At 44.8% G+C, this 26,998-nt stretch overlaps 2 protein-coding genes across 3 annotated transcripts in view; both read right to left on the bottom strand.

The window, feature by feature from the left end:
• MOSMO (modulator of smoothened) overlaps positions 1–25,303 on the bottom strand; it is a 55,747-nt gene extending 30,444 nt beyond the window's left edge. The window contains exon 1 of one of the 2 annotated variants that reach the window (XM_005304731.5): positions 24,961–25,303. In XM_005304731.5, coding sequence (XP_005304788.1) covers positions 24,961–25,066 — 106 coding nt within the window. In that variant the 5' untranslated portion in view covers positions 25,067–25,303. The remainder of the gene's footprint in view (positions 1–24,960) is intronic. The other variant, XM_024102313.3, reaches the window with a different exon arrangement.
• Positions 12,687–15,261, bottom strand: LOC135974063 (pre-mRNA-splicing factor CWC22 homolog). Its single transcript, XM_065559981.1, has 2 exons — positions 14,370–15,261; positions 12,687–13,298 (listed from the first exon to the last, which is right to left on the bottom strand). Exons 1-2 carry the CDS (start codon positions 14,917–14,919, stop codon positions 12,706–12,708), a joined length of 1,143 nt encoding a protein of 380 aa, XP_065416053.1. The 5' UTR covers positions 14,920–15,261; the 3' UTR covers positions 12,687–12,705.
• Positions 25,304–26,998: the final 1,695 nt, after the last annotated feature.

Below are 26,998 nucleotides of genomic sequence, written 5' to 3'. Positions count from 1 at the left end.
ATCCCGAACAAATAAATATTAAAAAAACCTGGCTAAAAATTCTGTCTTGTGACTGGAGAGCTCTCTTCACCTTCATACACTGGGAAGAGTAACCAAATTTCTAGATCTCTCTTCTTTTTGTGCTTCTCCTGTATATGAGCTTAGTGTGAAAGCCTTTCATTACAAGAACAATCCATATTTTACTATGCCCAAATTCAATAGGAGGGGATCATATGTATACAATAATGTGCAATACAGGGTCTAGCTGCTAACAAAAAGAAAGAAAGAAATTTATCTTTCTGTTTAAATGCAGCTCCTTTACTGGAGCATTAAGTAAGTAGTTCGGAGATCTCCAGGAAGTGGGCATTTTGTCATAAAATGAATCTCTAAGCGTTTCCTCTCAATACTGTTTAATTCCTGAACACAGCCACCACATAGGTAATAATGTTCTCCTTTCCCTACAACCCCACCAAAAGAGCACCTTCCTAGTAGCAAAAATGACGATGATCTCAACTGGAGTTAAATGTAATCTATATGGCAATTTATAAAACTTTATGACCTACACAAACTTAAGATGCACAGTCCCTTTCCTATATTTAGAGACCAGATCCATTTTTTTTGTCCAAATCTCTTTCCCATCTGGGTTGTTTTCTTATCAACATCTTTTTCAATCAAAATTGTATATATCTTAGAAACCTTTTGTTCCAGCCTGCTCCTGGGTCAACTCCTCAAATGTGGTTAAAGGTCTAGACAGAGTCACCTGATATCCAGATTTCACAATAAAATCTTTGACTTGTAAATGTTGAAAGTCAAGTGTGTCTAAACTCTATCCAACTGGTAACTGGAAAGGAACAAGGTCCAGACCCACTTTATAGGAGGTACAGATTTCAGCTCACTCTCTTTTTAATAGTGGTGACCTGCAGAGGTAACAGGTTCCAACACACTATGTTATTTGACCCATGTGAAGACCCAAGAATCAAGATGGAGCTCGGTGTGGACTAATGCTCTCTATTAAACATTAAGGATAACCATAGGTCTTACTTTAGCCAACCTAGCTTTAAGCATGTCTGCTTGCTTCCCACCTGCAGTCATGCCTCTGATGGAGGCTTCCATTAGCCAGTCGATGCACAGATGAGGACTTCTGGTGAGGGATAAATAGGACTAATTCAGATTTTAGATTAGACTACAGTAGTTCTAATGTAACCCCCTTAGTACGGAATAAGCAGAAGCTGTTTTGAAAGAGTATATTTCAAAGTTGTCCAAGGACTTTGGCAGCTATTTAGCGGGATACTTCCAATGCTATTTATAAGGATTTATTTTCACATGATATGCTGTTTCAAGTGGTGCAGCTGCAGCTATAAAAGGGTAAAATGAAGCATTTACTTCTCTAAGTATATCTTGGTGTACTTTGCCTTTTAATAAATGTACACACATGGAGCCATATTCAGGGCATGAGCGTCACATACGCAGAAGAACAAAATTCCATAGCCAGGAAGCTGCAGTTTGTGTGTCACTCCTGCCTTTCCCAAAACTCCATGGAATTTACATTACAGATCCACTGCTGCCATAGTCAGAGAGGGTGTTTCTGGGCATGGGATTATCAAGTTCCACGCATTATAGTGTATAACCCACCCAAGCTTCAAACCCTATAAACTCTGCCATGAAAGGATTCTTCATGCTCCTGGCTAAACCATGCAGGATATTATGCAAGCGCTTTTGAGGAGGCCAGAATAGAGAGTAAAACCCTGCTTTTGCAGTATTCCTATTTTTTGCAGCATTTGTACCCATTTTGGACGCCATATATGGGTGGGTGTAGCAAAGGGAAAGCAACGTGATGAGCAAATGGTAGAGAACTACACAGAACTGGAAAGGGAGGAAAGAATTTTGATTAAAGGTACTGGGACAGACTCTTCTGCTTACAAAATATACTTTTTATATATCTTCACAGATTGCAGAATATCTGTATTTAAGGTCTTACCGAAAGATGCCTGTAAAGTAAACTGCATGGTATTCTTCTGTATCTCAGAAAGATCAGGATTTGAGTCTATGGTTAAAGGGAATCTAGTTATTCCAAATCTGATGCTTAGACCATTGAGTTATAGACCTAGCTTAAAAACATTTACATAGCCATATGCAGTGCCATCTCAAGACATTTTCCAGAAAGACTCATATATATACACACATAATTAATGATTCACAAGGAAACCAGACAACCCCCTATTTTCTCACTTCATTGCTTCACTACATACAGCATGACAACAAAAACAAACCTGGATTATACCTACAAAATTACAGGTGATAGAGAGCGGTATAGGTTATCCTGCACAATTAAAGCATAATTTTATAACCTGCCGGTTCATGAAGTGTGTTAACACCAACTAATCACAGGAAAGCTTTGAAGTTCAACCTTATTGGCCTTGTCTACAACTGGCTTTTCAGACCCGTAATTCCCAACTGCTACAGCTCTACTCGTAGCTTAGGGATCAGACTTGCTACATCATACTCTACGACCTGGCAGTAAAAATGCACAAGCCCTGACTACACTGAAGTGTACAACAATGCTACCACTTCCAAATGATGCCAATGAAGTTGCACTTGGTAGTAGTTACAGGTCCAAATATTCTAGTATACATATAACCATTGAGGAGCCTGCGGGTAGAGAGTGTGGGGGGAGTATACAGCAGTTCACACTTCTGTTATTACTGCTTGAAGATTTTCTCTGTATGGATGATATAAAAGGGCAAATGTTCTTTTTGGGGAAGGCTTTGCAACAAGAAAGGTATAGAGGCTTTCAGTGCCTACAATTGAAAATTTGAGATGTATACACCACCACAGTGTAAGTCCAGCTTCTATCATTGATGGATCTACAGTTGTGTAGAATTAAGGACCTAATTTTTGCCTAAAAGGCAAGTTAGAATAAATATTTGTAATTAATACAGAGAGGTTCCCAACGTAAAGATTCCTGACACACTTCTCCCAAGCAAGTGATTTTTCCCTGGCTCTGTCTACTGATAAAAGACATATGTAACCTGTTCTAGGCCTCCACTCCTAAATTATTTCACAGTAGTTTAAAATAAGTCTCCTCAATATAACAATTCCTCCTCTTTCCATACATACATTCACTGTTACTTTATCCCTGTACACAACCCCATATCAGCATGCAAGACGTGTGGGAACTTCTCTTTAATTATTAAAATGCTGTCTGATGAGACGACTATGGATTTCAACGAAGAAATTAACCTATGAAGCCATGTGACAATTTAGCCCTACAATAATTTACCTCCAAATAATTAGCACTATGGTAAGGCAGAGGGAGGTAGCACACTGATTTAACAAACTGGCTAGAGTCATCTGGATGCAAACAACATTTCCAGTAAAGCACAAGGTAGTTTATTTTCTATTTTTCTTAAACAAGGATTTTCTTCACAGGTTAGGTCCGACGGGAGTAATTTAGTGTTTAAGCCTCTAAAGGACTTCAATTTTCTTATCCAAATATTCAGAAAGAAGCATGATAGATTTGTTTTCTACTGCACAGATACTAAGCCTGTTGTTCAGTCTGCAGACTGAAAGGTGAACAAGTCCAGACTTGTTGAAATAAGATTTATGAATGCAGAAGGCTGAATTCAGATGGTGATAAATGTGTTGCAAAACAGAGGGCTAACTATTTACTGCAAATGCTAAGAAAGTACAGAAGCTCAAAATGATGTTTATATGAGTTTAGAATAATTACCTTTCCTGTCTTTAGGATGCAAATTCTAATTTTTTTTTTTAGCATTCTGGTCTTTCCTCCTTAATTATCTGCCAATTACTGTAACTATGGCCTAAAAGCCTAGCAGTCTCCCTTTGAAGTAGGCTAGTATTCTATGGACTGTCCAGCTGCAATATTGATCCACTCCCCGCCCTTACTTTAACACTAATGGGACAAAGCCCAAGGCCTGAGAATCCATTTGTTCCTGTAAGAATGCGCTATGGTCATAAAAACAGAGATTTCTAATTGACTACATTCTTCTGTTAACATGTCATATTTACAGAGGGTTTGCCCATAATATTTTCCTTTCTGGAAGAACTCTTTAGAAAGTAGTGTCCCTTCAAGTTCCAGTTCATGGAGCTCATTATGAGAAGCACTGAGATATCACATCTCATTCTACTGCTAAGACACAGTTTTTGAAGGAAGCTTTGCAAAGTAGTTTCAAATAAACTAGGCCAACACTCTACATTATGCATCACATCAATTCCACTGATTAAGATAGGTTTCAGAGTGGTAGCCGTGTTAGTCTGTATCAGCAAAAACAACAAGGAGTCTTTGTGGGTTTTAGCCCACGAAAGCTTATGCCCAAATAAATTTGTTAGTCTCTAAGGTGCCACAAGGACTCCTTGTTTTTAGTGATGAATATACTAAAATAGTTATACTATTTATCTTTCAATTTTATGAAAAAAAACAATGAACTAGAATTAACATTTGGCTGACCAAGAGTAAGTCTACACTGCAATTCAACATATGCAGCTGACCTATGTCAGCCAACTTGGGCTCATGGGGCTATTTAATTGAGAAGTAGGTGTTCAGGGTTGGGCCAGAGCCGGGCTCTGGGACCCTGTGAGGGGAGAGGGTCTACATCTTAATTAAATAGCCCCATAGCCCCATGAGCCTGAGTCAGCTGACACAGGTCAGCCACGGATGTTGAATTGCAGTGCAGACATACCCTAAGGGCCCAAGACTATAACTGTTACACACAAGCCTCCCACTGACGACATCGGGAGCTTGTAGTGCTTGATTTTATTTCTATTGTGTCTTAAGAGAAACTATAAGTGTCCATAAAATTAGGATACATAGACTGTAAACCAGCAAAGAAAGTGGAGCTAAGACTTTAGAAAGGCCAGATAACAAGATGTTCACCTAAGTCACAGAGTAAGAAAAAAAAAATAGTTTAAAAAACATTCAAAGAATTTTAAGAGAGATTCAGACAAGGCACAGACTTTAGGTTTGCTTGAAAAGTCATCTTTTTAAGAATAACTTATGTTAAATCAATATTAAGCTACACAGAGAGATTGACTGTGCTACGAAACCCACCGTTTCCCCTCCACTCTGAATTTTGACTTTGGAGGTGAGGGAATAACCACTGTCCCACTGAAGCCAATTCACAGAGACTATCTTATCTTCCCTCTATATAAAGACTATTCTTTCCCTTAATGACAGAATGCCCCCTTCCTCCCACAGAGATGCTTAAAAACTCTTAAGACCCTGTGTCTGTGGTATTAGAATAGGACATCTTAGGACACTCAGCATAGGACACTAGGTCACTAGTTCAAACTCAGTCCACAAAGGTAGTGACCAAAAGTTGTTATTCAGATTATTATTCAGTAGTCAATGAAGCAAGTTGTCTGGATGGACCACCATCTCAGAGTCCACATCACAAAAACAATCACAGTGGCATTGACTGGATCCTTCTTGGCACTCTGAGGAGATGTGTCAAGAACTGATGAGTCCTGAAACTGAACTATTCTAAGTCAGCCTCCAAGTTAGGATTGATGCATGTTAGCAGAGCAAGGCAGGAAAGCTTGCCCTGCTGCTGCTCTCCATGCTGTGTCTATACTGTGGCTATGACGACAACTTAGGTCTTAAGAGCTCTTGATGCAGGACCTTGCATCAGTGCTAAATTCAGACCAAAAAAACCAAACCATACTAAAAAGTGAGAAAGATAAATGATCACTGCTACTGAGACACTAGGACCAGCTTTAAACTCCTCCTCTACAAGTAACAGACATTTAAATGCATGAGCCCCACATACAATATTTTTAATTGAACTCAGCTTAAAAATAAGAGGATATGATCCATTTAAGGCTAGTCTATTTTCTGATTCCAACATTCTGGGTTTCCAGTACCACACAGGTATTGGAGTTTATTTAATTTATGTATTTTTAGACAAGATGGACCACCACACGTTGAGAAAGTTATCCTCAGGCAACAACACAGAAATAGCTCTCCCAAGAACAAAACAAAGACTCTTCTGTGCTCTTACATACCAGAGCCAAGAAATCAGCCCATGCTTAGGATAATCTTTCCTAGTTTATAGCACAGCATTATTTAAAATGTGCGTAATCAGGATCTCTAAAAATGTGCATCCTCTGGTAGTTTATTTTGACATTATAAGCATTGCCACAATAAGATGATGATGTCAATGAGAACTAGAACCTTTAGAAATTTTAAAGTGTGACTGGGCTGAAAGGACAAGAACTTTCTTCTTGCACATTTAATACAAAATTTGTGCAAACAGCCAAACCCATGCACCTTGAAAACTGAAAGCTTGATTACAAAGTGCCTAAATGCAACTACATTGATATATTTACTATACCAGTATCCAATATTTAAAGTGATTTTTCTAATCAACTGCTGCAGTTTTGTTCCTAACTTTTGAAGGGAAGCCAGAAGCTATGATACTACAGCTGTTCTGCCATTTAACTTCTGATGAGTTATATTTGGCTTCAGACAGGAACGTAAAATGATACTCCTCAATAGATCACATATTAAAGTACCACCGGGGGCTTCTCTGAAAGAATGATAAGACCTGTTAATTATTTCAGTCTCACTTCTGCTAAGTTACTGTTCAAGTCTGGTCAATTTTTACATCAGACAATGACATTATGTGACCTACGTCAGTGCTTCTCAAAGCTGGTCTGCCGCTTGTTCAGGGAAAGCCCCTGGTGGTCCAGGCCGGTTTGTTTACCTGCTGCGTCCGCAGGTTCGGCCGATCGCGGCTCCCACTGGCCGCGGTTCACCGCTCCAGGCCAACGGGGGCTGTGGGAAGCGGCGGCCAGCACATCCCTCAGCCCGTGCCACTTCCCGCAGCTCCCATTGGCCTGGGACGGGGAACTGCGGCCAGTGGGAGCTGCGATCGGCCGAACCTGCAGACGCGGCAGGTAAACAAACCGGCCCGGACCGCCAGGGGCTTTCCCTAAACAAGCGGCGGCCTGGCTTTGAGAAGCACTGACCTACGTCATAGTCTACTCACATGGCAGCACAACACACCAATGGGGGCTGCTGGAAGCGGCGGCCAGCATGTCCCTCGGCCCGTGCCGCTTCCAGCAGCTCCCATTGGCCTAGAGCAGTGAACCGCGGCCAATGGGAGCCACGATCGGCCAGACCTGCGGACGCGGCAGGTAAACAAACCGGCCCGGCCCGCCAGGGGCTTTCCCTAAACAAGCGGCGTCCCAAGTTTGGGAAACACTGCTTTAAGGCATCAAGCCTCTGCCAATTAAAGAAAGTGTCTCAGGTCATATGGCTTCCCCTATTTCAGAGCAATCAAGGTAAGAGTTCAAGTTGAATACAACAGCCAACAGCAATAAAAACCAAAGTCAATGAACAGCTGCATACAACCTGTTTATAGCAATTAATGATATATGTTGAAGTAGTTCAATGCTGGCTGTCATCTATTTTACAAAATGTGAAACAATACCACTAGAAAGCATATTCTTCCTTGGACATGTACCTAATTCCCATTAATGTTATTGGCTGTGTCTCACCCTGAGGACAGACAATATATTAGTATAATTTCCCATTTGATTTTTAAAAGGGAACTGGCTATAGTATATAAAAGGTTGTTGAAAGTTTCTCGTGCAAGTTTAAAATGTCAGATGTTTTGCAACTGGTTTGCTGCCAACAAAGGTGAGCCTTAAGGACAAAGGAGGGGAGCAAATGAGGGAGTAAATTTAAGGGTGGTCTCACTCTCAGAGCATATTTTGTTATCCTTTTCTCCAGGGTAAGTCCTTGTTTTCAAAAGCCTACCAACAGAGGCTGCCTTCAAGGGAAACTCACTCTCTGTCCTCCTTCCCCTTCCCAAAACGGTCACATGCAAAAAGTGGAAGGAAGAATCTGGAGGCTTTTAAAAAAAGGCTCATGCATACTCTGAAAATGATTTCTCAAGAACAGTTAAACATGGACTTTACCAAGTTTAAAGCACAATTTCTACCTGGCTATAACACTTTGGTCCTATCTGCACAGGGAGGATCATGCTTAAAAGCTGTTGGTTTACATTGAGCATAACTATTAACCTGTTTCTGAAACTCAGGCCTATTTCAGAGTGAAAATGCTGCCTTTTTGAGTGAAGAGAGTACTTTTATTATCAAAACTGAATAAGAGGAAGAGTAAAAAACTGCACACACAAAAAAGTGAATTTCACCCAGCTATATTTCAAAGTAAGGTAACTAGTGCAATTCAATGGACTTAGAAAGTCTACTTTTTAAAAACAGAACCATTTCCTTTTGCAGCTTTTATTCTTTTAAATTTTAGTCAAAGGACTACTTTCATAATACTTTAAAGACATATGGTATTAATATTTTTCTTGGACCAGCATATTCCTTGGTTCTGTCTACATTATAACTTTTTAATAATTTAACTACTGTATAACCCTATGCCATGGGAAGCCATTATGATTTGTTTGAATAACTGAACAGCAGGCACTTACAGATGGCACCTAGGAAGGAAAGGTTATTTCCAGGGGGCAACCAAAACTGCGCTGAAAATCAATGGAAATTGTACTTCTCAATTCCTTGGTGCTTTTGAAAGTCTCCTCTGTATCGCAAGTTTGCATATGGAAGTCTCTGTTTACCATCACAATACTAACAGCACATGTCCACGCATCTCACCATGGCCTGAGAAGACAGGCTCAGGTTACATCAGGGGTTCTCAACCTTTTTCTTTCTGAGGCTACCCAACATGCTATAAAAATCCCCCAGCCTGTCTGTGCCAAACAACTGTTTTTCTGCATTTAAAAGCCAGGGCCAGCATTAGGGGATAGCAAGCAGGGCAATTGCCGGGGGTCCCATGCCACAGGGGGCCCTGTGAAGCTACGGCTTTGGTTTTCTGCCCTGGGCCCCAGCAAGTCTAATGCCAGCTCTGCTTGGTGGCCTCCCTGAAACCTGCTCATGGCCCCCTAGTGGGCCTGAGACCCCTGGTTGAGAACCACTGCTCCAGATACTACCAACAAGTGTCATCTGGAAGAAGGTTGTTTATGATGTGGACATTTTCCACTAAGCACTAGACAGATACCACCAATTCATTTCACAGATACCACTATGCAGCTGTCAGATGGTAATCCACTGATAGTTTAGAATGTGTGCAAATCAGTGAACTCCCAATGCCATTACTGACATTCAAAAACCAGGATTCTCAGCCTCTTGGCAGTGGAGCACTTGGGAAAGAGGATGCCTGCCTCTTTTTCTGTCTCAGAGCTGCAGGGTCATTGCTGGCTGTTTGACGACTGTCCTCCTTTTCCTCTGCATTTCCCTCCCTCCTCTCCCCTAAATGGAACTACACAATACTCTTCACAGCATCTACAACAAGAGAAAGAGAAAAGTGCAGTGCGTAGGATATTTACCATATTTCCCAAAGAGAAAATTGGACACCCCCAGCTGCTTGCCAGAGTGCCTGCCTCCCCCCAACCCCATGCTGTTGCCTGGTCGCTGGAACCCTGTGGGGGTCCCTCATGCTGGAAAGCTGCTCACTCTAACCCAGCCCTGCTTCCCCACTGCAGGGAGACGGCATCTCCACTTGCCCCCTCTGAGCTGCACCCCACTTTAAAAAAAAAAAAACCCACAAAAGTGGGCATTTGTCCTGTTTGCTCTTGCCAACTGATCATGTCAGCAAGAGCAAACATGACAAATGCCTCCTTTTGGAAAAAAGTTGGGAGGGCCAGGACAGGGCTTAAAAAAGGGACTGTCCTGGCCAAAACAGGACGTATGGTCATCCTAGCTCTGCACCACCAGTATGGGCAGGGATTGTTCAGCAACAGCAAGTGGAGCAGCACTGTATAGAGAGTAAACAAGGCAAGAAAGCTTGGGGAGGGAGAACAGAGTGATTGAGGAGGAGAGGGAAACACTGGAAAAAGAAAACTATGAAACAAAATGGGAAGAGAAGTAGCCCGTCATCTTCATGATGTGCGTCACAAAGCTAGACTCCTTGTATTTGCTGTCTATAAACATGCTCGTTCATACCTTTTGGCTGTCAGTGACTAATGTTACTATTATTAACTAAAACTATTTGAAATGCCAAGCACTAGGACAGCCCAGCATTGCTAATGCAGCATTCATGCATCTGCAGGAAAAGATGTTGGTGCTGGGGTTCAAGCCCTAAAGTGAGCACTATTCAACTGGACTCATATTTAAAATGTAAATGATTATAAATCATTTACACTAAGAGGCAGTCATCAAGAAAAGATTCGGTGTTAAGAGAAATGAGGAAGTGTATCTAGCTCTCTTTTCTTTCTCACAGAAATTGTACAGTACTTTTATTTTTCTCTAAATACTTGCCTAACTCATCATACACAAAGCTTTGCCGGTCCAACTTCTGCGTTCATATTCCTTCTCCCAAAACCATGTATTCATGGTGTGATGTGACACCCCATATTCTTCATAGAAATGTTGTTAGGATATGAATATGGCATAACATGTTTTATGCAAGATGGGTCATGTGAGATATAATTGGAAAGGTTATGATTTACTAAATGTATACTTTCCGTATCTAAAGTTAGGAATATTGACTATGTAACAATTACAACTGTGTGTATACTTGGGAAACACCTACCAGACAGCAGACCATCAGCCTTGATGGGCCATTAGGAAGAAACAATAAGACTTTGAAGATACTAATCTCTCTCCTTCCAGAGAAGCGTCCTGGGATGTTACTTTGACACTACTAGATCATGGGGTCATGTCACATGGTACTAAACACCATCTTGGACTTCTAGTGATTTTCCACTAAAAGGAGGGGGAGATCAAGACTGGGAAACAAAAGGTTGCCACCTTATGTAAATTCTACTTAAGGCTGGGGAGTAAGTTGATCTTGGTTCACTCTTCACTGAATCCCCACCCAAGATGACAGCTGGAAAGATCTGAGAAACAAAGGGTATGTCTACACTACGGGATTAATCCGAATTTATATCATTCGAATTTGGAAAACAGGTTGTATAAAGTCGAAATGTATGCGGCCACACTAAGCACATTAATTCGGCGGTGTGCGTCCAAGTACCGGGGCTAGCGTCGATTTCTGCAGCGTTGCACTGTGGGTAGCTATCCCATAGTTCCCGCAGTCTCCCGCGCCCATTGGAATTCTGGGTTGAGATCCCAGTGCCTGATGGAACAAAAAACATCGTCGCAGGTGGTTCTGGGTACAGCCTCACCTCCTCCCTCCCTCCCTCCCTGCATGAAAGCAACGGACGGCAGACAACCATTTTGCGCCTTTTTTCCTGGGTGGGTGAACACTGCAGACTCCATACCACGGCAAGCATGGAGCCCGCTCAGCTCAAGACAGCAGTCATGAACATTGTAAACACCTCGCGCGTTCTCGTGGAGTTTATGCTGAGCCAGGACCAGAAAAACGAGGCGAGGAGGCAGCGGCGGCGGCAGCGCAGCGACAAGCATGATGAGGACATGGACACGGACACGGACACAGAATTCTGTGACACCACGGGCCCCAGTGCTTTGGAGATCATGTTGTTAATGGGGCAGATTCTATCCATGGAACGCCGATTCTGGGCAAGGGAAACAAGCACAGACTGGTGGGACCGCATAGTGTTGCAGGTGTGGGATGATTCCCAGTGGCTGCGGAACTTTCGCATGCGTAAGGGCACTTTCATGGAACTTTGTGACTTGCTGTCCCCTGCCCTGAAACGCCAGAATACCAAGATGAGAGCAGCCCTCACAGTTGAGAAGCGAGTGGCGATAGCCCTGTGGAAGCTTGCAACGCCAGACAGCTACCGGTCAGTCGGGAATCAATTTGGAGTGGGCAAATCTACTGTGGGGGCTGCTGTGATGCAAGTAGCCAAAGCAATCACTCAGGTGCTGCTACGAAAGTTAGTGACTCTGGGAAATGTGCAGGCCATAGTGGATGGTTTTGCTGCAATGGGATTCTCTAACTGTGGTGGGGCGATAGACGGAACCCATATCCCTATCTTGGCACCGGAGCACTAAGCCACCGAGTACATAAACCGCAAGGGGTACTTTTCAATGATGCTGCAAGCACTTGTGGATCACAAGGGACGTTTCACCAACATCAACGCGGGCTGGGCGGGAAGGGTTCATGACGCTCGCGTCTTCAGGAACACTACTCTGTTTAAAGGGCTGCAGCAAGGGACTTACTTTCCGGACCAGAAAATAACCGTTGGGGATGTAGAAATGCCAATAGTTATTCTTGGGGACCCAGCCTACCCCTTAATGTCATGGCTCATGAAGCCATACACAGGCAGCCTGGACAGGAGTCAGGAGCTGTTTAACTACAGGCTAAGCAAGTGCAGAATGGTGGTAGAATGTGCATTTGGCCGTTTAAAAGGTCGCCGGCGATCATTATTGACTCGCTCTGATCTCAGCCAAAGAAATCTCCCCATTGTTATTTCTGCTTGCTGCGTGCTCCACAATCTCTGTGAAAGTAAGGGGGAGACCTTTATGGTGGGGTGGGAGGCTGAGGCAAATCGCCTGGCTGCTGATTACGCGCAGCCAGACACCAGGGCGATTAGAAGAGCACACCAGGAAGCGCTGTGCATCAGAGAAGCTTTGAAAACCAGTTTCATGACTGGCCAGGCTACAGTGTGAAATATCTGTTTGTTTCTCCTTCATGAAAACCCGCCCCCTTTATTGACTCATTCTCTGTAAGGAACCCACCCTCCACCTTCCCCCAGCTTTCTTTCAAACCAAATAAAGTCACTATCATTTAAAAATCATTTATTCTTTATTAATAGATTAGAAAAAGAGGGAGGGAACCCGGGTGGGATTTGGGAGGAGGATCGGTGGGAAGGAAAAGGCCACTAAAAAAAAGGTTAAAAAAATGACAGCCTTTTGCTTGGGCTGTCTACTGGGGTGGAATGGGAAGGTGTACGGAGCCTCCCCCCCCCGCGTTCTTACACGTCTGGGTGAGGAGGATATGGAACATGGGGAGGGGGGAGGGTGGAACAGGGGCTGTAGCGGCAGTCTGTTTTCCTGCAGCCGTTCCTGAAGCTCCAGCAGACGCCAGAGCATGTCTGTTTGCTCACGCAGCAGCCCCAGCGTTGCATCCTGCCTCCTCTGATCTTCCTGCCGCCACCTCTCATCTCGAGCGTCTCTCCTCTCCTCACGTTGGTCCCTCCTGTCCTCACGTTGGTCCCTCCTGTCCTCACGTTCACTGGCTTCTTTCCTATACTTTGCAACCGTTTCCTTCCACTCATTCAGATGAGCTCTGTCACTGCGGCTGGATTCCATAATTTCAGAAAACATCTCGTCTCGCGTTCTCTTCTTACGACGCCTTATCTGTGATAGCCTTCGGGATGGAGGAGGGAGGCTTGAGGAATTTGCAGCTGCTGTAGGGAGGGGAAAAAAGAGAGAATTGTTTAAAAAGATACATTTTGCAGAACAATGCTTATACTCTTTCACGGTGACCAACACTATTCACATTACATAGCACATGTGATTTCTGTGCAAGGTCGCATTTTGCCTCTTAATGCTGAGTCCTGTGGCTTTGCTGCTAGAGATCACAGGTCTGGGCAACAGAATTCGGCTTGCATGCGGCCATGGTAAGCCATTGTCTTACAGCTTCTGCGCCCCCCTTTCCCACATACCAAGCATAGCCTGTAGAGTGCTGCAGTTTTTCTGTTAACATTCAGCAGCAGAAAACAAACTAACCACCTCACCCCCCCCCTCCCGCCATGAATTCTCTGGGATGATCGCTGTACCCCTCCCCCCACCGCGTGGCTGGTATCAGGGAAGATCCCTGCAGGAACCAAACTAACCACCACCCCCTCCGCCGCCGCCCCCCTCCCGCCATAAATTCTCTGGGATGATCACGATACCCCTCCCCCCACCGCGTGGCTGGTAACAGGGAAGATCCCTGCTAGCCAAACGCGAAAAGCTCAGGGCCAATTTCCCATCTGCGCTTGGCTAACTGCAGGGAAGGATTTATTTTCCGCCACAGGCAAACAGCCCAGTAGGAACGGCCACCTCTGTCCCCTTAATTAAGTTCCCGTATTTCGACCAGGTTACCATGAGTGATATCACTCTCCTGAGGATTACACAACAAGATAAAGAACGGATGTTGCTTGAATGCCAGCAAACACCGGGATCATACGCTGCCAGGCTTTGTCAGGCAATGATACCAGATTACTTGCTGCAAGCATGGCGTGGTCAAGTGTCCTACCATGGAGGACGGAATAAGGATGCACTGCCCAGAAACCTTGTGGTAAGGCTTTTGGAGTACCTCCAGGAGAGCTTCATGGAGATGTCCCTGGAGGATTTCCGCTCCATCCCCAGACACGTTAACAGACTTTTCCAGTAGCTGAACTGACCGCGAATGCATCCCAAGTCCTCAGGGCAAAGTAATTATTAAAAACCGTTTGCTTTTAAAACAAGTTTTATATTTTAAAAGGTAAACTCACCTGAGGTCCCTTCCATGGGGTCAGGATCTTGGGTACTGGCTTGGGAGGGTTGGGAGGGTACTTCAGTCAGGGTGAGAAAAAGATCCTGGCTGTTGGGGAGAACGGAGTGCTGTGTGCTCTCTGCAAGCTCATCCTCCTCCTCCTCCTCCTCCTCCTCTCCCCCATCGGCAGAATCCTCAGGTGTAGCTGATGAGACTATCCCCGACCCGGAATCCACGATCACAGGTTGGGTAGTGGTGGCAGCCCCCCCTAGAATTGCATGCAGCTTGGCGTAGAAGCGGCATGTCCGCGGCTCTGACCCGGAGCGACCGTTTGCCTCCTTTGTTTTTTGATAGGCTTGTCTGAGCTCCTTGACTTTCACGCGGCACTGATCTGAGTCCCTATTGTGGCCTCTCTCCATCATGCCCTTGGAGATTTTTTCAAAAGTTTTGGCATTTCGTCTTTTAGAACGAAGTTCTGCAAGCACTGAATCCTCTCCCCATACAGCGATCAGATCCAGTACCTCCCGTACGGTCCATGCTGGTACTCTTTTTCGATTATCAGCCTGCATGGTTACCTGTGCTGATGAGCTATCTGTGGTCACCTGTGCTCTCCACGCTGGGCAAACAGGAAATGAAATTCAAATGTTCTCGGGGCTTTTCCTGTCTACCTGGCCAGTGCATCCGAGTTTAGATTGCTGTCCAGAGCGGTCACAATGATGCACTGTGGGATGGCTCCCGGAGGCCAATACCATCGAATTGCGGCCACACTATCTCTAATTCGAAATGTTAAAATCGATTTTGGCGCTACTCCGCTCATCGGGGTGGAGTACAGAAATCGATTTAAAGGGCCCTTTACATCGAAATAAATAGCGTCGTTGTGTGGACGGTTGCAGGGTAAATTCGAATTAAAGCTGATAAATCCGAATTAAAGTCGTAGTGTAGACCAGGCCAAAGACACGGGGGGGAGGGGGGAGGAAGAGAAAGAGTTGAGCCCAGGCTGGAAAAGGTATCTGGTCTGTGAATACGGTGTCTGAAGATTTAAGCTGCAAGCAGGGTAGCTAGCCTTCAAGAATTTCCACAACTTGCCCAAAAGCAACATTTAGGGTGAGTAATTACTTCTTGACTCCTATCTCTTTAAGATCTTAAACTTAGTTTGCGTGTTTTGTTTTATTTGCTTAGTAATCTGCTTTGTTCTACTTGCTAATCTGTTATAACAATTTAAAATCTGCCTTTTGTAGTTAATAAACTTGTTTTTGTTTATTATAAAACCCAGTTTGTGCAATTTATAACTGGGGCAAGAAGTTGTGCATATCTTCCTCCACACTGAGGGAGGGGGCAAATTTATGAGCTTACATTGTACAGATTTCTCTACAGCGCAAGACAATATTATTTTGGGTGTACTTTCTAGAGAAGGGCTGCACTTGAGTGCTGGGCAATTTCCTAGCGGAGTCTTCCCATAGAGAGCTGTTTGTAGACCCTGCGTGATTCTACAGCTGATGCATCCCTATCTGTGTCTGTGTGCTACCAGAGGGCCGGATTCAGCAAAACAGGGAGAGGGAGGCCAGGCTAGTGGAGCAGGCAGGCTCAGTGAGACCCCAGTACATCAGGTGGCACCCTGGAAGGGGGGGTCCAACCTGTCACACATGGCTCCTCTGGTTGGCTATATCCCCATTTTGCTGGTCTCACACACTTGGGAAGGGGGCACACATGGGAAGGGGAATGAAAAGAAGTTTCACTGTCTCTTTATTCTGTTTGTACAGTATCATGCATGATGGGATCTGGTCCATGAGTATGGCACATCAGCACTATGGAAATACAATAATACTGATGTCATATGTAACTTATCCCACATACCATATTTCTTTTTATTAAAAAAGAATATATATAGAAATCTCTTCAGTGTTATGTCTGTTCCCTAGCACCTCAACTCCACTTGTATTTGACACTAATTCAGATAGGAGCATCTAACCTCTATTCCATTTAGCATTTTGTATTCCACAAATCACCCAAGTCACCTTCTTTGAAGTATCAAGAGATCACCTGCTGCCAGAAAAGAATATCAGGACTCAATGGACAAGTGGTCCCATGTGTTACAGCAAATCCTACATTCTGCCACAGACAAGATAAAATTGGGTCCCATCACTGTGCTCCAAGATCAGAAAAGAAAAAGTTGTAGAGAAAACTAGAATAGTTATCTAGTACCTGTGAAAATGTAGGTCATGCTTAGAAGTTTGACCTACTGATATTTACTTTGGCAAAAATACAAATTGAGTTTATGTAATGCTATTCATATGTGAGCACTGACTGAATATGAAACAGTACAAGTGTTTTTAATAAGCCATAAAAGTCATTAACAGGATTCCATTTTGCACATTACTGATAGTCAGGATGAATTTGATTTAAATCATATTGATTTAAAGTCAGGAAGACTCGATTTAATCATGAATTTCTACATAAAAGTGCATTCTTGTTGGTTGTTATACCCTTAATACATATTCTTCACAACTCAGAGATAGATGTAGGTTTCATTTTTAGAAGGTACAAACTATACGTTTTTAAAGTGATTTATTTTGAAAACTTTTCAGATTAGTTTTACAGCTATATCAGAAAATGAATGATTGTTTGGTTATTTCATTTACCAAAGATAATTGAAGCAGATATTTATAAAGTCATTGGGAGGTGAACTATCTCCAATTCAACACGTTAATCATTAATATTTGGAGGATTTTCTTGCCATGCTGTATTAGGAGGAGAACATCACCAGACAGACATTTAAATTGTGTTATTTAACTAAAACAACAACGTTATGTATTCTGGATTTTTTTCTTCAACAGCAAACATATAATATTTTAACAAAACAAGCATATGAATTTTTGAATTTAGTTAAACATTCAAGTTTTTTAAAATCACATTCCCACAGCTCCTATTGGCCAGGAACAGCGAACTGCAGCCACTGGGAGCTGCGAGCGGCTGTACCTGTGGACGCTCAAGTAAACAAAGGGTCTCGCGGCCCGCCAGGGGCTTACCCCGAACAAGCTGTGAACCACGTTTGGGAATCCCTGTCTAGACTGAGCACTGAGTCCCATTGGGTAGATAGAAAGATTAATCTAAATATTCCATACAGAAGCCCCTGGAACTCCATAAAATTGGGTCCCTAATTCATGAACTATTGGAACTCGTTTACAAAACTTTTCTTAAACATTACATGAATATATTGTCTCATACTATAGAATTAGAATCCCTATTCCACGATGAGATACCTTTGAGCTATAATGTATCTATCTTTAGATGCTTTTTGAGGGAAAAAACATTTTATCAAAAAAATCCAATTTAAATAAAAAAATCCAATTTAAATTAAAAAACGATTTTTTTTTAAACCATTGATTTTTATCCACCTTGCTGATAGAGAATCCTAGCTGTATGGCACATATTAAGCAAGAGCTTTACTTTTAATAACTATATATCTAAATGAATCACTTGTTAGAATCAGAAAGGCTCTAATCCGTACCATATTGTATCAATAGTAGCTAGATTCTTCTAAAGTGAAAAATCCACTTATTTGACTGGTGAACAGGTAAATAAAGCAAACTAGTACTTTATGGCACTTTAAAAATAATGCTGGAGTAACAACTCAAGTTACTGGCTTCTAGATCTGTGTTCAATGAAAAATGATGGCCTGATGTCAGATTCTGTAAAACCAACTAGAGTTTGAATAGTTTAACAAAGATGCTGGAAATACAGGAACAACATTTTGCACCCTTGTGTGCCAGCAATAAATATATTGCTACTTTAAAAACATGAATACTGTCTCCACTAAAGAGTAAACAGAAAAGGATGATCAGAGCTCTCATACATCCTCTAGCTATGTCAAATAACTAGGCTGAAACAGGTATCTACCTTTAAGACAGTCTGCCTATGTAGAAAACAGTCCTTCCTCTATGCCCAAACCCCAGAAATTCAAACAAGCAAATAATGAATGCTTTCCATCACATCTATGCCTTACAGCGCCCTAAAACAGAGGTGGGAGATCATTGTGCAGCTTCTCCCCCAGACACAGACTCAGCGGTGACCTGCACCCAACCCTGACATGGGTGCGGGGGAAGGACGGGGGGGGGGGAGAAATCTGGATGCACGGGGCCTTGTTGGGGGGTTCTGGGTGCAATGGTGATGGGACTCTGCAGGGGGGTCCAGGTGAAGGTGGTTGTGGCTCAGCAGGGGTGTGTGTATCAGGGTATGGGGGACTCAGTGGTGGGGTCCAGATGCTGGGGAAGTGAGGCTCAGTATGGTGGGGATCTGGGTGCAGGTGGCTCATCAGGGTGGTCCAGGTGCAGGGGAAGTGAGACTTGTCGGGGGGGTTCTGAGTGCAGGGGGGGAGGGGGAGGCTCATCGGGAGGGTCTGGGTATGAGGGGGGGTCTGGATGCATGGAGGTTGGGCAGATGGAGGAACAGCTCCCTGTACAACGATCCTTCCCCCTGCAGCTGAGGAGTGATGGGTGAGGAAGCGTGGGGGGCAGGGGAGGGGAGTTTGCAGAGCTTCTTACAGCCGTGGGAGAAATCTGGGGTGGATCTGACATAACCCTGGATGCCATGCAGGGGAAAATGAAGTCCCGTCCTCCCCAGCCCAGCCGGGACTAGCAGCTAAGCCCAGCACAGGGTAGGAGCCACCAGCTGGGTCTTCCCCAGTCCCGCCACCTGCCCCATAGTGATTTACCTCTCTGCTGGCTGCCCTGGGCACCCGAAACATACTGCTGAGGAGGGTCGCATGACCGCTCTTGTGGCTTCCCTTTGCTTCCCTGTCAGAAAGTCATTTTTCTGTGGGAAAGTAAAGAAATTTGTGGGGGCCATAAATTCTGTGCATGCGCAGTGGTGTAAAATTCCTCCAGGTGTAATTATAGTGCTTAAAAAGTACTAGGTGCAGCACTAAGCCCAATAAGTCCTTGATATAATGGGCACCTTAGTTCTTTTTTCCCTTACGCTATCAGTTTAGATGAAATGCTTATTTTGGAATGTTTTATTCTTTTAGTACAAAAAAATATTTTAAAAATAAAGTTTTACATTGTAACAATACATTGTTTTTCATGTTGATCCAAATCTACGAAACGTTCTTATTAGGAAAAGACTAACTGCTTTCTTTTAAGATTGTATCTACGCAGCAGCTTCTTTGGCACCACCAGACAAAAGAAATCTCAGTCTGTCAAAACGTTACTTGAATGGTTTAGTGCGTTAGAAAAATCCATGCACTCCTAAGGTTTGCCAAACTTTCGCTTAATGAAGACTGTTTTACTTGCACCTCTAAAAGGAGATTTAGAATGGAAATGGCATCTGATCCCTAAGTAATAAACAGTGATATAACTAATATTTAATGACTGCCCAGCAGAACAGTTCAAGTACTGATTTTTACATTATATAGAGATGTGATAAAGCTTGTTTCTTTAACAAGAGTTTTAGTGTACTGTATGCAGCACCTTTATATCCACATGATCTTTGCTTATTTGTGTTTTCAGAATAGTTTGGAAGCAGTGTCTGTTATCCTGTTTCCACAGGAGCAGAGAAAGTGAAAACATTTTTAGGTCCTACAGAAAGTGATGAGGTGACAATTTGAGGGAATCTGTGTATGTGCAATTAAGGAACTTGTTTGATATTATGAACTCTGTATACTTAAGCCATTTACCATATTCTTAACTCATGTTCCCTGTCCAAAGTCTGCCTTTGAAAGAGACAGTAACTAAGGGCCTCCTACTAGTGAGCAGACCTGCCCCAGAGAGAACGAGATGGCTAAAGTCTGGTGGAAGCCAGTTTTCTCCAGATTCCATGAAGTGGGCTGGGGTTTGTAGCAGCAAAATTTCTACAGCAGCAGAACAAACGAAGTAGGTGTTAGTAACAGGACTAAGGGCTTATTTACATGCAAGTTACTGCACAAGACAAGGTGTGAATCTTCAGCACACCAGGTTGCCACACAGTAATTTGCCATAAAATTGCTACAGCGCAGTGAAAGTCCCAGAGCATGGCTTGGCATACTACACTCTGAAGTAGTAGCACACTAAGCCACACGCCACCATAGTCATGTCTATACAGTGAGTTACTGCACAGCAAGCTGGTGTGCTGTAGCATCACACTCTGGCTTGCTGCGCAGCAACTCACCATGCAGACAAGCCCTTATAAACTCAAGGAACTCACAGAGCAAGGAAGAGGAAGAAGGAGAGAGGGGCAGGCTTTCATAGCAGGGGATCCTGTTTAACTGTGAAAGCAGCAGAGGAAGAAGGCAACTGGGTGATTAGGAGAAGCCATGTGCAGGAGGGGGCTGTTCCTAGACTCCTTAGAGCAGTGGTTCTCAACCTTTCCAGACTACTGTACCCCTTTCAGGAGGCTGATTTGTCTTGCTTACTCCCAAGTTTCACCTCACTTAAGAACTACTTGCTTACGAAATCAGACATAAAAATTCAAGTGTCACAGCACACTATTACTGGAAAATTATAATTTTACCATATTACAAAAATAGAGCAATTGGAATATAAATATTGTATTTATATTTCAGTGTCTAGTATATAGAGCAGTATAAAAAAGAAATTTATGAAATTTTAGTTTGTACTGATTTTGCTAGTGCTTTTTATGTAGACTGTGGTAAAACTAGGCAAATATCTAGATGAGTTGATGTACCCCCTGGAAGATCTCTGCATACCCCTGGTTGAGAACCATTGCCTTAGACGAATCTGACCTGAGTCCAAAGAACACCTAAAAGCAGTGAGAAAACTGAGACAAGGAAAGGCACATAGATGTTTTATTGTTTTGCCTAGGTCTGTATATCTTTTGTGCTATCTAAAGTAGTATGATTGGGTTTTGGGATCCCTTACAAAGTCTGTGTCTGTTTCTCATCCACCCTGCCCCCTACTACCATGTGTCCCTGAAGAGCACCCACAAGGTTGGACCTCTGGGAAAGGGTATGCTTAAGCTATTTGGGAGCACTATTCCTGGAGGCCTAAGCCGGCAGGGCCTTGGGGCACCATCTCCATGAAGGGGTAACAGACAGAGCCTGTATCAAGGAAGCATGTCAGAGAAGCAAAAGAAAAAGACAGGGCTGCAGTCTACTCAGATCAAGGAAAGCTTAAGAGCACATGGGTCCAGTGTGATAGGAAACAAACAGAAGCCTGTTGAGCCCTTCCAGGTCTGTGTGATAGAACAACATGAGCGGTGATTTACAAAAGAAAATCATATCTACATATTTTAAACATATTCAACTTTATTAGATTTAAAAATCCCTGCACAATGGCTCACTACCTAGAGTTCCGCGTAGTAGCAGAGTTATAACAGAAGACAACTGACCCGCAGACAAGGCATAAGGGAGATAATCACAACTAGCTATAGGAAAAGTGATGTAGTCAGCTAGGAGGTCCTTGCATGCTTAACTCTGGAAGGGGGAAATGCCCTATTGTTTTCCTCAGTGCCATTAGCAAGGGGCAAAAAGTTTCCATAACAATAGACTGGGGTACCTAAAACGCCGCCCCAACTCCCATATTGAATGACTGGGCACTCCTGTGGCTAAACATTAATCAACCCCTAAAAGCTGACTTGTTTCTAATTGCTTTGCTACACCAAAATTAGAAATCTATGAACCACCACTGTTCATTAATAGTCTACATTTCAATGAGTTTATTTAAACCCTCTGGCAGGGCCTAAACATCAAGCAGTGAAGATGTGAAAGTTGTGTGGGGGCAGGGGGAAAATCAAAAGAGAATCTCAGCACAAACTTATAACACAGAAGCTGATAGTAACCTATTCTAAATCCTCTTTTCTTCTAAAAACTGCTGTCCAGCTGTCCCTGCGCTATGCATTATGCAGCAACATCTCTGAACCAGCAGCCACCCCTGATCATAGATAGGATGGCAGCAAAGTTCAGCACAGAAGCATTAGATCAGAACATTAATTTAAACAATAATAAATCACCAGGACCAGATAGTATTCAGCCAAGAGTTTTGAAGGAACTCAAATATGAAACTACTAACTGTGTTGTTTTTGTGGTATACAATCTGTCACTTAAATCAGCATCTGTACCAGATGACTGGTGGATAGCTAATGTGACACTAATTTTTAAAAAAGGCTACAGAGGCAATCTTGGCAATTACAGGCCAGTAAGCCTGACTTCAGTACTAGACAAATTAGTTGAAACTGTAGATGAACACGATAAGTTGGGAAGAGTCAACACAGCTTTTGTAAGGGGAAGTCATGCCTCACCAATGTATCAGAATTATTTGAAGCTGTCAACAAACATGTGGACAGAGGTGATCCAGTGGACATAGTGTATTTGGTCTTTCAGAAAGCCTTTGACAAGGTTCCTCACCAAAGGCTCTTAAGCAAAGTAAGGACCTTATCCCATGACTGCTCTCATGGATCAGTAACTAGGGAAAAGATACAATAGCTAGGAATAAGTGGTCAGTTTTTATAGTAGATAGAGATAAATAGCAGAATCCCCCAAGAAGCTGTACTGGGACCAGAGCTGTTCAAAGTTATCCATAAATGATCTGGAAAAAAGGGTAAACAGTGAGGTGGGAAAGTTTGCAGACAATACAAAATTACTCAGAGTAGTTAAGTCCAAAGCAGACTGCAAAGAGTTACAAACGGATCTCACAAAACTATGTGACTGGGCAAGAAAATGGCAAATGAAATTCATCATTGATAAATGCACAGTAATGAACGTTGGAAAACATAATCCCAATTATACATACAAAATGATGGGGTCTACATTAACTGTTACCACTCAAGAAAGAGATCTTGGAGTCATCATGGATAGTTCTCTGAAAACATCTGATAAATGTGCAGAAGTCAAAAAAGCTAGCAGAATGTTGGGAACCATTAGGAAAAGGATAGATAATAAGACAGAGAATATCATAATGCCTTTATATAAATCCACGATACACCCATAGCTTGACTACTGTATGCAGTTCTGGTTGCCCAATTTCAAAAAAAGATATATTAGAATGGGAAAAAGCAGAGAGAAGTGCAACAAAAATGATTAAGGGTTGGGAACAGCTTCCACATAAAGAGAGATTAAAAAGACTGGGACTGTTCAGCTTGGAAAAGAGACAAATGATGGGGGATATGATAGAGGTCTATAAAATCATGAATGGTGTGGAGAAAGTGAATAAGGAAATGTTATTTACCCCTTCACATAAAACATGAACCAGGGGTCACCCAATTAAATTAATAAACAGCAGGATTAAACCAAACATAAGGAAGTACTTCTTCATACAATGCACAGTCAACTTGTGGAACCTGTTGCCATGGGATCTTGTGAAGGCCAAAAGTATAAGTGGGTTCAAAGTGAATTAGATAAGTTCGTGGAGGACTGGTTCATCAATAGCTATTAGCAAAGATGATCAGGGATGCAACCCCATGCTCCGGGTGTCCCTAAATCTGTGACTGCTAGAAGCTGGTACTGGAGGACAGGGTATGAATCTCTCAATACACTGACCTTTTCTGTTCACTCCCTCTGAAGCATCTGGCACAGGCCACTTTTGGAAGACAGAATACTGGGCTTGATGGACCACTGGTCAGAACCAGTATGGCCATTCTTATGTTCTGACTGAGTTGACAGATCAGGCTCCATCTTGCCCCTTATCCCAGGGTTTTCTCAGTGTGAACTTACTGTTATTACTCCAGTCCAATTCAGCCAGGCTGGTATTCTCTGTGACTCCACAACCTGGTCTTGATCCAGTCTGGGCTGGTGAGGCTGAACAATCTGCACTCTCTTATTGTGGACTACCCAGGATTGATCCCACTTCAGATCTCATCACGAGATATTCCAGCACTGATCCAAACCAAACTGTCTTCTTGTCCACATCTCTCACCATTTTTAATCCAATATGGTTGCCTAGCTACGCACACATATTTCCCCCAATACTGATCCAGTTCAAATTGACCAGGCAGTGACCTAGAATCTCTCACCTGCAGAGTTTCCTCTCACAGAATAGCTCACCCAATCCATAGATTACTCCCATTGATCCAGACCCGTGTTGGCCAGACTCACCTGCCCCATGTCCCTCGAGCCCTTCTATAGATTTCCACCAGAATATATCCTGTCCCGACCAGCTAGAGTATCAACTTCTCAGCTCAGACTCTGCAGTACCCCTCAGTCCAAGCCCCTCTCATCTCTGACTCCCCAAAGATTATCTAGTCCAGGTTTTGCCAATACTCAGAACTACCATCCTCCTTCACCTGGGAACTCCCCACACACATTCATTTAAGCAGGGTCCCCACCACTCCACCTTGACTGCTCCCTGTGACTTAGTCCCCGTCCCTCAGCTTCCTCATCCGAAGGCTCCTGGTGTCAATTCAGGCTGTGCCCGTCGCCTCCCAGCCATAGGCTCTGTGGTGCTGACCCACTCCCAGTGGCCCTGCGCCCGCTCCCGCCGCATGTTCCCAGTTCCAGCCGGAGTCCCCCAGCCCCCTCACCCACAGGCTCCCCAGTAAGGAACGATCCAGCTCCCCCAGCCCCCTTCACCTGCTGCTTACCCAGTCCGGGCCCCCTCACCACCCCCCCGGAGCCCTGGCTTTGATCCACTCCTCCCCCCTGACCCCTCGCTGTTGATCCGCTCCAGGCCCGCTCAGCCTCTCACCCGCGGACTCCCCGGTGTTGATCCAGTCCGGGTTCGCCAGGCTCGCGATGGCGAAGATGTCGGCGGCCAGAAAGAGGCATCCTGAGATGATGGTCAGTTTGTCCATCTCCTCCGGCTCCGGGGGCTCCCGTGTCCAGCCTCCGCCCGGCTCCCACACCGGGCCCGGGCCGGGGACTCCTCACAGCTACGGCTCCATGAGACCTCAACTCCCACCCTCCCTCCGGCAGCAGTACCAAGAACGGGGACCCCCCTTTCCCGACAACACCGGAAGTGAACCCGGGGGTGGGGACAAGGTGCTCCGGAAGTGAAACCCACTCTCCTTCACATTTTCCCCAGACGGGGCAGGGCTTCCATGAGGGGGCGGAGCCTCCACGGAGACGGGGCGGGGATCCCATGAGACTAGACCAGCCTTCTCTAGGGGGGAGGGGCGGAGCGGATAGTGTAGTGGGCGCGGCTTTTGAAAATGGGCGGGGCGGGGATCAAGTGAGGGACAGGGCTTCTGCAAGGGGTGGGTAGACATGGAGAGGGGGGACGAGGTGTTTCTAACGGGTATTGGGGCAGGTAGGGGCGGGGCCTTTCTAAGAGGTGCTGTCAGCCCTTAGGAGCCGGGCTGCCTCCCCCTCTCCCCCCCAGTGGTGTAGCACAGGAGGGGCGGGATTATGGGGCTGGAGCAGGGAGAGTCCATTCATGCTGGGGAATGGAGGAGTTTTGGTGCGGGGAGGGCTCTCGTTTGGAAGGCGGCTTTCTTAGAAGGGGGCTTGTATTTGGGGAGGGAAGAATTCCACAGGGTTTTTTTGGGGGGGCTCTTATTTGTGTGGGGAAACTCCCTGTTTTGGGGGGAGAGTCTCTCATTTTGGGGTGGGGAGACTCCCTCCTGTTTTGGGAGTGAAGGCCTCGTGCTGAAGGGGGCAAGTTCCTCCCTTTGGGGTGGGGGTCTGGGGCATTTGCTGCAGAAATGAAGGCAGTGCACCCCATAATCCAGGCCTGCAGGGCAATTTCCAGCCCCAGGGCAGAACAGTCAAGGGGCTCTCATGCATGCACAAGCTGCGCCTGCGCGACCGTGATCCACCTGACATTTGGGTGGTGCTGCACCTGCGCTGGCTGGTGCCCAGTGAGCTGCCGGCTGCGCTGCTGGGCGTGTTCTTCTGGCACAGCCAGGGTTTCCACATGCCTGCCCAGTAGGGTTGCCAACTGTCTAATTGCACAAACCCAAAGACCCTTGCCCCACCCCTGCTCTGCCCCTTCCCTGAGGCCACACCCCTACCCTGCCCCTTCTCACATTATCCCCCCTCCCTCTGTTGCTCACTCTCCCCTACCCTCACTCACTCTCACCAGACTGGGGCAGAGGGTTGGGCTGCAGGAGGAGGTGTAGGCTCTGGGAGAGAGTTTGGGCGCAGGAGGGAGTGCGGGGTGTGGGCTCTGGGAGGGAGTTTGGTTGTGGGGTGTTATCTCTAGGCGGGGGTTGGGGTGCAGGAGTAGGGTCAGGAGTTTGGCGCTTACCTCGGGCAGCTCCCGAAAGCAACCGGCAAACCCCTCTGGAAGCGGCTCCTAGGCGGGGGACCTCCATCTCTGCACGCTGCTGCCCGGCCAATCGGAGCCGCGGAGTTGGTGCTCGAGGCAGGGGTAGCACATGGAGACCCCCTGCCCTCCCCTCCAAGGGCCGTAGGGCCATTCTGGCCGCTTCTGGGAGCGGTGTGGAGTGAGGGCGGGCAGGAAGCCTGCCTTAGCCCTGCTGCGCTGCCGGTGGTGGTGGCTGGGTGCCCCCAGGCCCTTTTAAATCGCCCGGGCCTCTGGGCAATTGCCCCTTTTGCTCCCCACTGTCAGCAGGCATGTCATAATCCTTTAAGCTTGGCTGTGGAGATTGGTACCCAATGATCAAAGAATTGGAGGCATCCTAAATATGTAAATATCAAGGCACTGTTGCCTGGCTTGCTCCACTGTGCAGTAATGTCCTGAAAGTGTTAAGTACTTCTTAACTGAAGGCAGTGTGGTCTAGGGGGGATTGAGCTTTGATCTACCACAGCTACTGACTCATGAG

Source organism: Chrysemys picta, chromosome 10 (assembly GCF_011386835.1).
Source record: "Chrysemys picta bellii isolate R12L10 chromosome 10, ASM1138683v2, whole genome shotgun sequence".
NCBI lineage: Eukaryota > Metazoa > Chordata > Testudines > Emydidae > Chrysemys > Chrysemys picta.
The sequence above is the reverse complement of the archived record's forward strand: the minus strand, read 5'-3'. Positions and strand labels throughout refer to the sequence as shown.